Source organism: Aethina tumida, chromosome 5 (assembly GCF_024364675.1).
Source record: "Aethina tumida isolate Nest 87 chromosome 5, icAetTumi1.1, whole genome shotgun sequence".
Classification (NCBI taxonomy): domain Eukaryota; kingdom Metazoa; phylum Arthropoda; class Insecta; order Coleoptera; family Nitidulidae; genus Aethina; species Aethina tumida.
The window spans coordinates 13,022,230-13,034,356 of record NC_065439.1 but is presented as its reverse complement, the minus strand read 5'-3'; the positions used below and the strand labels follow the sequence as shown (position 1 = coordinate 13,034,356).

The 12,127-nt window shown below is 29.4% G+C and overlaps 1 protein-coding gene and 1 long non-coding RNA gene across 2 annotated transcripts; one reads left to right on the top strand and one right to left on the bottom strand.

Annotated features, from left to right (window-relative positions):
- Positions 1–4,019: 4,019 nt before the first annotated feature.
- LOC109599569 (gastric triacylglycerol lipase-like) lies at positions 4,020–5,556 on the bottom strand. Its single transcript, XM_020015578.2, has 6 exons — positions 5,404–5,556; positions 5,147–5,348; positions 4,731–5,095; positions 4,541–4,678; positions 4,262–4,492; positions 4,020–4,208 (listed from the first exon to the last, which is right to left on the bottom strand). Exons 1-6 carry the CDS (start codon positions 5,554–5,556, stop codon positions 4,044–4,046), a joined length of 1,254 nt encoding a protein of 417 aa, XP_019871137.1. The 3' UTR covers positions 4,020–4,043.
- Positions 5,557–5,995: 439 nt separating this feature from the next.
- Positions 5,996–6,998, top strand: LOC126265638 (uncharacterized). Its single transcript, XR_007548138.1, has 3 exons — positions 5,996–6,151; positions 6,479–6,635; positions 6,690–6,998. It is a non-coding gene; the product is annotated as an uncharacterized LOC126265638 (long non-coding RNA).
- The last annotated feature ends 5,129 nt before the right edge of the window (positions 6,999–12,127 follow it).

Sequence of the window (12,127 nt, the reverse complement as noted above, 5' to 3'; positions counted from 1 at the left end):
TGTTTGGGTACTGAATTGTCACATGTACCATTGGTGGATGAAAGGATGCGAATAATTTCTAAAATGTAACCATCCCATGTAGTTACCGTGTGAGATTCTATGTTGAATCCATGGTGAGTTACCATTTCTGTCTACAATAAGTGACGGTTGTGTGATTAAATGAATTAAGACAATTTTTATACGTACTATATTTCCTGAAACATCAGGATTGTAGGAGCACTTTGGATTGATTTCAATGGTTTCATAGTCATCGAAGGTGGGACAAACGTTGTTGCTATCGGCAGAAGTAAATTGTACAGCAAGAGTAGCGAAAATAATATTTCTAAAATGAAAGAGCATTTTTAAGACAACTAGTAATTAAGAGTCGGGAAAATTGTTTAAATATACCCAATTTTTGCATTATAATCAGCTATTAAAGGAAAACTGAATAATTATCAGATATTTTTAGACAGTAACTAAGACCCGGTGAGTAATAAGCAGATTCATACTATTGATACATAATATCGGGCTATTTTTTAAATGCATTTCGATAAATTAACACAAAGATATTTGTTATTTTTTGTGATATGTGGTAAAATTATAATAAAATACGCTAATTAATTGCAAACTTGCAAAATTAACTAATATTCGGTTTTTGTTCTAATCTTTCGAAAGGTTCGATTGATATTTTTTATGTTAAATTATTGAAAAAACGACGTAGTTCTTAAAATAAATAGACATGTATATGTGATGTAACTACTGTAATTAGTTGTTGATTTTCTATTTGAAATATCATAATAATTGTAATTTAATTTGCTGTAATATGTTTATTATTGCACTAATATGAAACATACTACAAAAATAAAAATTACCATTTCTACCAAATAAAATTACTCGAATAAAATATTTCAATGTTTTTTAATTTTTATACTTAGTTATGTTATTGTTTCTCTTATGTGATTTAAATAAATAGGGTTTCAAATTTGAGCTCCATATTCTAGCCTAGAAAAATCCTTAGAATTTATAAAAATAAATGTAGGCTTTTGAAACAATAGAATGAATGTGTTCAACAAAAGACATTTTAGAATCAAACAACTACACATTTACCTGTGTTTAATAACAATCTATTGTTAATACAATTGTCACTGGATCGAATATGATAATATAGTTTAACATTATCTGCGAATAATATATTTTCACATTTTAAAGTTTCCACAATATCATTGATAAAAATAATGGAAAGAAATTGTCCTAAATTGGAGCCCTGAGGCACGCCAGATGTGGGTATAATACACTAGGTGATGTAATTATTATATTTTACGCATTGTTGTCTATTTAATAGATATGATGTCGTTTGTAAAACCAACATTGCGCCGAGACGGTAGTGCACGGTAATACAGAATGTGACCGTTTACGGCCTGACGTCATTGAAGTGGCAGACCACTTATGAACGCGATAGTACATATGTTGCTGGGGTGACATTAGGAACTAACTGTACTATATATATATATATATATATATATATATATATATATATATATATATATATATATATATATATATATATATGGTTGTATAAAAGACACTCAAAAATTTTAGAAAAATTAAACAATAATGAAATTGGAAGATAGTTAGAAACAATAGACGGATTACCTTTAAGGCAATAATATATAGATTTAAATTAGGATTTATAATTTTCTCTGTGTTATACGATCTGTATTGTGATGTATTTTATTATTATTTTCTACTAAATACAACAATTATTTGATATAATTCGAAATCAGCTTATGAAAATTTTCAACTTCCAGTGAATAACCAAGTATCACCAGATCGTTGAAATTGTTGCTTCATTTCTTCTTTAGACTCTTAAAAAAATTATTCGAATAAAATATTTCAATTTAAAAATTCATAATTAAAGCAAAAGGTACATAATATTAATACAATTTTCTAAAAATTTTGTGTTCTTTTTTAACCTACTAAATGAACAGTAATAATATATTTTTTAATAATTTATTCAATTTCAGTTCGTGTAATTTTTCAGCTTCGTGTCAATAATATCATAAATTTCATTCATATTCGCACTGATCAAAAAATCCAAGTGGTTCATATATTGAGACAAATTCTTCGAAACCTCAGCAATTGATTTTAGATCGTCGGGTATATTATTATACAAAATCATGACATCCTGCAAAAATAACATTAATTGCAAACTTGCAAAATTTAACTAATATTCGGTTTTTGTTCTAATCGTTTGAAAGGTTCGATTGATATTTTTTATGTTAAATTATTGAAAAAACGATGTAGTTCTTAAAATAAATAGACATGTATATGTAATGTAACTACTGCAAATAGTTGTTGATTTTCTATTTGAAATATCATAATAATTATAATTTAATCTGCTGTAATATGTTTATTATTGCACTAGTATGAAACATACTGCAAAAATAACATTTACCAAAATTTTTCTACCAAATAAAATTACTCAAATAAAATATTTCAATGTTTTTTAATTTTTATATTTAATTATGTTATTAGTTTTCCTTATGTGATTTAAATAAATGGGGTTCCAAATTAGAGCTCCATATTCTAGCCTAGAAAAATCCTGAGAAATTATAAAAATAAATGTAGGCTTTTGAAACAATAGAATGAATGTGTTCAACTAAAGACATTTTAGAATCAAACAACTACACATTTATCCGTGTTTAATAACAATCTATTGTTAATACACCATGTTTGAAGCTACTGCAGATCTTCTTGTAGCTTAAGACAATTGTCACTAGACCGAAATCGATAATATAGTTTAACATAATCTGCGAATAATATACTTCCACAATATCATTGATAAAAATAATGGAAAGAAATTGTCCTAAATTGGAACCCTGAGGTACGCCAGATGTGGGAATAACACACTCGGAGATGTAATTATTATATTTTATGCATTGTTGTCTATTTAATAGATATGATGTTGTTTGTAAAACCAACATTACGAAGTTTATTCAACAATAAAATGTGATCAATTTGATCGAATGCTTTGCTAAAATCCAAATAAATTTAATCGACATGGCCTTTATCATCAAGGACTACTAAAATTGAAAAAACAAGCCAAATTGTATATCGTTAATAATCATGTTGCTGGAGTGAAATATAGGAACTAACTGTGCTATATATATATATATATATATATATATATATATATATATATATATATATATATATATACCGTATCAAAAATGATGAACGTGTCTACTCGCATATTGAGACGGAACATCAATACCCCTTTGTAAACAAAAAGGAAAGATATACATGCAATTATGTGGGCGGGCCGAACTGACTGGAGGGGATCATTTGGTTTTGCTGCGTTTAGCATGCGGTTCGTCTCCGCAGACGTTGTTTCTAGTATATTTTATTTAATTTTTGAAATACATTTTTATTTTGAAAAAAGTAGTTTATTTTTAAAATACTTATTTTTGTTTTTGATATACCCTCAAAAAATATTTCATTTTACAGATTGAAAATTATACAAAGTTACGGAATTTAAATGGAGCATCCGAAGAACTCGAACTACATCCCTGCGCATACGGAGAGTTACTAAATGCATTCGCAAAGATAAATTTACATTGTGCGCCGGCGCGCACCAGCACGGCGCATTGTCTCTGAGAGTAGGGATTCTTACTACCGGGCAAAACTTTACTCTCTTTGTCGTGCATCCATCTCTTACAACATCCAGACACGAAGAGCATTTTTCGTACTGTATATAGCCATATTATATTATTCGTTTCTACTAAATACAACTAAATACAACAATTATTTGATATAATTCGAAATCAGCTTATGTATTTTTTCAACTTCCAGTGAATAACCAGGTTTTACCAGACTGTTGAAATTTTTGCTTTATTTCTTCTTTAGACTACTAAAAAAATTATTCGAATAAAATATTTCAATTTAAAAATTCACAATTAAAGCCAAAGGTGCATAGTATTAATACAATTTTCTAAAAATTTAGTGTTCTTTTTTAACCTACTAAATAAACAGTAATAGTATATTTTTTAATAATTTATTCAAATTCAGTTCGTGTAATTTTTCAGCTTCGAGTCAATAATATCATAAATTTCATTCATATTCGCACTGATCAAAAAATCCAAGTGGTTCATATATTGGGACAAATCCTTCGGAACTTCAGCAATTGATTTTAGATCGTCTTGTAGATTATTATACAAAACCATGACATCCTGCAAAAATAACACTGAGCCGCCTGAAACGTTAATTTTATGTCACGCCTTACATCCTTTACAGCGAATAAATCATCGTTAGCATAAATTAAGTCAACATTTACTTCAATCTTGCCCACATCATATAACGGTGGAAAAATTGATTTGTATCGAGATAAATTTTCCACGATGCCGTAATCATACCAAGCGAAACGTCCAAAACGAGTAATGATTTGCGAATAGTGCATTAATGTTTTTACAGAGATTGGCGCACTTCCATTAGCCGTCAAAACTGGCAAGGTTTGCTAAAAAAGACGCGTAAAAAATATGGAATTAAAAAAATTAAAACGTACTGGGTAAATATTGGGTTTGCATTTGCCAAAAATTATTTGGGCGAAGTAGTCACAAGCGTTAATAAATGGGAAACCTGTACAAAAACTGAGAATAGGTTGTAACTGAAGCCAGTAAAGTTTCACAAAATATAAAGTATCCTGTAATTGAATAATCGTTATAAATTAGCTTATTTAGAATTGTTAATAATACCATAATAAGGTGGCCGTTTAATGCTATGAGACGTATAAATGGTACTTTTATTTTATCGAGATATGCGACTGGTGCCAACGAAATTATAGCTTTCACATTGTTCTTGCAGTGAGTTGCATTCACAGAACCATAAATGTAAGATATGGTCGTACCCATAGAGTGACCGACGTAAATGATTTTACCCGCTTGATCAGTAACATTGGCTATGGTGTCTACGATAGCTGGAATGTCAATGGTGGCAGTTTCGTGGAAGCTGAAGTCCCAGAAATCCTTGCTGTAACTACTGTAGGTTTGATGTTTGCTATAAATAGAACCTCTGGTGTTCGCCACCCAAACATCGTAACATTTCGAGGCGTAATAAAGAGCTAAAAAGTATTATCGAGGTATTTTATAAAAGTTTTAAAAAATCGGATTACCAGGAGACTGAGAGCCCATGAGTAGCCAACACCTGGCATCTCTGTTGATACCATGGACAAAAAGCATGGGTTGTTTAGGTTTTGAATTGTCACATGTGTCGTTGACAGATGAAGGAATACGGAATATTTCTAAAATGTAACCATCCCAAGTTGTTACCGTGTGGCTTTCTATGTTAAAACCATGATTAGTTACCATTTCTGTCTGCAATAATTAATATTTTATGCATAAAATACGTTAGAGTAATTTGTATACGTACAATATTTCCTGAAATATCAGGATTGTAGTTGCACTTGGGGTTGGTGTCAATGGTCTCATAGTCGTCGATGGTGGGACAAACATTGTTGTTAACGGCAGCAGTAAATTGTACTGCAATTATAACAAAAATGATGTTTCTAAATGGAAAGTACATTTTTAAAATAATTGGTCTAGAGAAGGGAAATTATTTAAATTTTCCCATTATCAGCTATTAAAATATAATTCGTGTTTAAATTTTATTTTATTATCAGACATTTTTAGTTAGTAATTAAAACGTGTTGATTTGTTTAGGTAATTTTTTAGTAGAAAATGGCACGAAATATTTTAAATAACCGAAGTAGTACACGAATTAACTGATAAACTATCAGTTACCATATATTGGAGGTAGACCGTTAATGTGGCATAATTATTTACTACCACAGAGGTACCAAGAAAATGTATCTCATATCTAACACATTTAAAACATTTCGTATTCTTCCATGTTTATCAAAATTCAGGTGCATAGATTTATATTTTACAAGCCTAAATAAATTAAGATGAAGGTATCAATTATTATTGTATAGGGTAAAAGCCGGATAGTTACCTCTGTTTTGAATTCACTATTTTAGCGATGTCGAAGGGGTTTGTGTCCTACCATATTTAAAAGTGTTACTGCCATAGATCTAAGTGCCGTTTAACATGCCGCGTGTTTTAGTTATGTGAACAAATATCTGCTGCAGTGTAGCTCAGAGAGACGTTAAAATTATATTGTGAGTAATTCTTATTGAATATTTTAAATACGGGAAGTGGTCTCATTTGTTTCATGGCATGTATTAAACGTTAGATAGTACTTTTTATTACATTTTGTTACTGAATAGTTTTTATTATTTTCACATATAAAAAAGGCAAGTATCCTTATTAAAAAGGATAATCGCCCCATTTACTTTTGCGGATAGTCGCCCAAGGAGCAAATACAAATTCTTAAACAGGCAAAGTCAGATTTTTTCTCTTGGTTTCTTTTCCAACTTACTATAACTTGTTTTATTTAAAATAAATAATTATTTATTATAATTCACTGGTTCATGCGCTCATTTTAGGTAATCAAAATGACTCGTAAATACAGGCGGAAATCTGGCGTGATTCCACGCCACATAACATGGACAGAAGAATGTTTGGAAAGGGTATTCTAAGAAATTGATAAAAAGGAAAAGATCAATAACTATGTCAATATTACCAGCAGTCAAACTGAATCTGGTAAAGAAAGAAAAATGCAAATTTATAACAGTGAAAATGAAGAAAATGTTATAGGTTTAAAAACAACTATAGGAAAAGCCACCAAAGGAATATCAATAAAACAGAAGAGAGACGAAAATTCGATAAAAGACTCTGAAAAGATATTAAAAGTGTAAAACGCTAATTCTGAAATGGAAAATACGAATAAAAAATCATTAGTTTATGATTACTGTGTAGAATGATTTGAAAATTACAATTTTACCAAATTAAAATCGGATTGGATCCAACGTGTGATGTGTCAAATGTGGTTGCTTGAAACTTGTACAACATTCAAAAAACAATGCCTAAGATGTGGAAAGCTAAGTACCCTGGCTTCTGGTGACTATACTATATACTATACTATAATGACAATTACTATTTTTAAAATAAATAAAATTTTAATTTTTAATTAATTAACTCAATTTTGGAAGCTATTTTTTTTTGGTTATAATTTTAGAGTATAAAATGTTACATTTGAATTTTATTTTATGTTATTTAATTATTATTAATTATTTTATGTTAATTAATATTTTGGTTTATATTTTGATAAAAGATCTCATTAAATATAAAGAGTGTTTACTTAAGTGATATACATAAATCATAATGGGGCATCTATCCCCGCACTAGGTAAGTATCCTTCGCAGCATTTTTAACTTTGCGTTACTATCCGCTACAGTAGGCAACTATCCCATTTTTAAGATCACAAATAAAACAGGATTTATTTAAAATCAATATTAAAAAAGTTTACAAAAATTGGCTAATATTAAAGGCCAAATACTTAACTTTATACTTACATGATTCATTAATTTAAATAAATACATATTTTTTTATAATAGACCTTTTTTAAAAAGTGGGGAAACTATCCGGTTTTTACCCTAATACATTCTGGAACCAATAAAAAATATTAGTTAATAGCAAGCTTCTTTCAAAGTTATTACCAATATTTTATCAACCAATTATTATCACTATATATACTGGTATTAATAAAAAATGCACAACTTAAAATTTGTTGAGCAATTTTAATTAAATTTTCACAATAAGTACTACTTAATATAATATACAAATGATTACAATTTCATTACATAATAATCAAAATTGTTCGACTTATTTTATTATGTACTGTCACCATTTCGAATACACTTTTGTATTCAGTTAGACATACATTAAATGAGGTGATTTGATTTATTTCATCCTAAGTTAGGCTAAATAGTCCGGAGGATGAGGCAAAGAACCGAATCGAACCAATAACTTTCCAAACATGTTCAATGGGATTTAAATCTGGCGACATTGCGAGAAATGGAAGTACCACCTCATTGGCTTCTTGGAGGAACAGTCTTGTGATCCTACTCCTGTGGGGAGCACGTTATCTTGTTGGAATATTGTTTTATCCAGGCGTTGAATGAGTTGTAGTATGTTGTTAATTTAACCAACAACATTCAAATTGCCTGGGAAGAAATCTAGGGGTGATTTACTCCCAACAGCTATATGTTAGTGAAGTATGGCTTTCTCCAATTTTAAGTTTTGTTGTCCTCCACGTTGACGTCTAATTCTACGATCGTCATACACATCATCAAAATCATACACATTAAAAATTAAACAATTGGTTTGCATATGTTACAATATTTCAGTTAATAATTATTCATTGTAAAAGACAGTCATACCAAAAAATTCAGTTTTCAGGTTCAAATAACACAGTTATTATATTATTATCATTATCAGTTATTCGTTATAATTTAATAATTTGGTTTTCCCAGATCAGAAGGACTTTAATCATGGCAAAATTTGTGTTCCAATGCATTTAACATCAAACACATCGATAAATATTTAGAATTATGTTTACATAGTCATCAACCACGGCTTCATTCGTTGGGGAGTCAGAATTATAAATCAATATTGATTTTTCATTAATATTGTACTTAAATCCACAACATAATTATATCAAACTTACAGATTAAATTCAATAAGTAAACATAGCCGTTTGGTTTCAGTCATTAAATCGTTAAATTATAAATTTAATTAATCTCCAACAAATTCCATTGTAAGTTAATGTTGCAGTGTACAGTTTCCACAAATGTGCCATCGTAAAGTATCACTTAGCAGTTCGTTAACAGATTTCAGTTCCCGACACACTAACACAAGGGTCATAAATCTCGGACTCTTGGATTACAATCTCGAGTCATGCTTCCTAGTCCTGCCCATTCCGCGAATACATCCCTTAATGAAACAACTTTCGTTTTGCTGTGTGGTTTAATTATGACGCATTTCGAACAATAGACGGGGTATAAATAAATAAAACTGGCTAACTCAACAGACAAGATAATGCATTACTGCCAAAGTATTATAGAGTGGTTGAAGTTTATAACCGACTCTCGGATTAAATTAATAACCGTAATTGGGTCGCCAACTTTGTTCCTGAACTTCCACCCTTGTCTCAAGATACGTAGAAGAAAAAAAATGCTAAACATTAAATTTAATTTTCTTCGCATTTGTAAATTTTGGGATGAACGGTTGACCGCATTTAATTTGTCTCATTTGCTGCCGGGGGCGCGGATACTCGATCCCGAGTCTTACCGGCGGTTGTGTACCATCAATCTCACACTTTGGAGGGCACGACGCTGCGGGCGGAAGTCGATTGAGAATTATTAAGTCGGTCACCGTTTTGGAACGGAAAAATTCACAGTGATTTCACGTTCCAATTGTTGGACTATCTATAGAACAGATATTTAATGGATTTCTAAGAAGTTTCTTGTCAAAATTATAAAAAATTTCTAAACAGAATAGAATTAAACCTTGGTCAATCAAAACTTGTGTAAAAAATTGAACAATGATAAAAATATAGTCATTATTATAACATAAGATCACCGTATTCTAGAAAACTACAAAAAATATCTGATTCCTGTCTCTAAGTTCTCTATGAACTTCTAATAAGTAAGTTAACTTTAATGTAAAATACTTTATAGTAAGTTTTAATATACCTAATTTGTTATGAGAGTACTTTCATAGCTGAACTATCACTATATATATTGGTATTAATAAAAAATGCACAACTTAGAGTTTGTTGAGCAATTTTAATTAAATTTTCACAATAAGTACAAGTTAGTAAAATATACAAATAATTACAATTTCATTACATTATATTCAAAATTGTTCGAATTACTTTGCGATGTACTGTCACCATTTCGAATACACTCTTGTATTCGGTTAGGCATACTTTAAATGAGGTGATTTACGTTATTTCATTCCCAAGCTTGTTGAATAATACCCCGAAGATTGGTTAAATAGTCCAGAGGATGGGGCAACGAACCGAATCGTCTACTGATAATTTTCCAAACATGTTCAATGAGATTTAAATCTGGCGACATTGCCAAAAATGAAAGTACCACCACATTGGCTTCTTGGAGGAACAGTCTTGTGTATGTTGTTAATTTAACCGGCAACATTCAAATTGCCTGGGAAGAAAACAAGAATAGAATTAAACCTTGGTCAGTCAAAACTTATGTAAAAAATTGAACAATGATAAAAATACAGTCATTATTATAACATAAGATCACCGTATTCTAGAAAACTACAAAAAATATCTGATTCCTGCCTCTAAGTTCTCTATGAACTTCTAATAAGTAAGTTAACTTTAATGTAAAATACTTTATGGTAAGTTTCAATATACCTAATTTGTTATGAGAATACTTTCATAGCTGAACCAAAATTGACGTGTCCATTCACACATAAATAGGAGCTGGATGCTGCACCGATTAATGTCAGGAAAGTGTATACTTAAGTTTCAGACTAATTCACGTTAAACTAAGCGTATCGCGTTTGCTCTGTTACCTTTGAAGCAATTAACGTCATATCGCTCCATAATTCCTAACCGGAATAATAATTAACGGATGCGAGTGGAAATAATTAAGACGTAATCCCCATATGTATTTAAACACCCTCCATTAAATCCACTTAAATATTGCGGTCAAACGTAGGTGGTACAAAGTTATGTACTCCAATAATAATAAATAAATTATATTGATAAACCTGATTTTGTGTTTTGTGCGCAGGAATCCTAATTGGGTGGCACGTGCAAGGACACGTGTGGGTTTCTTGATCCAGCTCTTAAGCAACAATGAAAACAGGGGATGATTTTGTTTTGATAAGCCGTTCCTTTTTTTCTCTTGCAATAACTGTGTGTGAATTCATCTGGATTTTCTTTGTTGGATTCTCTTTTATTGTATTCTGTGGTTAAGTAACTGCTATTGTTCAATAAATGGCGTGTGCTTCGTTTAGTAAATGTTATGAAATTATCTGAATTGCCACCGGCGCATTCGCCGTTTATTAAATTGGTTTTAATCACATTGTTTTAATTGCAGACGTGACTTTTCGTGGACACTTAATTGTTATAATGGATATAATTGTTTTTTAATGTCCACTTTAATTGTTTCAAAGTTTTGGATTACTCCAAACAGTATTAACCAAATTGATTAGCAATAAAAAATACATTAAATATTTAAATAAGCAATAAGAATATTTCCAAATATTCGTAATGTTACAATAAAAAATTATTTAATTGATAATTAATAATTTCAATTAGTAATTGTTACAATCGATTCAATTATTTTTAATGAATATTTTAATAATTTAAAATTTTAAATTTACTCTTTCGTAATACACATTTACATTAAAACGAATTCATAACTAAAATACAAAAAGTTTAAGTACATTGTTGAATAATTAAAATATTACGAAACAATCCATTTAGTACAATTAATAGTTACATTTTATTTGATGTTTAAATTTAGTAGACAATTAATAATTATAATTGATGTAATCTTTCAAAATTCAGACTTTCTTTTTACCATTTCCGATACATAAATAAGATATTTAATCTTAAAAATAATCACTGACCTTTATAAATTGTATTATTGATTTATTTAAACTGAGTTGCATATAAAACTGGATTAACTCGCAGTTTTAGGGATATTTCATTAAATGGAATCAATATTGTAAATGGAAACCAATTAAATTTAAAATCTATCAAATGTATATTTGACCACACCAATTTAAATGTTTATTAGCTTAATATATTAAAACTGAGTTTAATTTTGTAAAATAAATTAGTTATTATGTTGTGGTTTAAATCCAATGTTGAATCAATACTGATTTTAATATAATTCCTTGATTCTGCCACCATTTAAATAAACAGGCATGTTGTTGTTGAAAACATCAAATCAATTCATTCAAATTTATCCATTTGTTCTGACGCGACAATATTTATTTACATAACATTAATTATTCGCAAATATTTCGTTAAATGAGCGTATGAACGACAAACAAGTTAATGTCAATATTGCTTTGTTATTTAATGAAAATTCATTGGTACAGTTCATTTTTGTCGGTAAATTTACCAGAAACATTTATATTTTCATGAGGAACTAATTTTTGGTTTGCAAAATATATTAAAATGTGGAAACAGTTAATTGAAACAAACG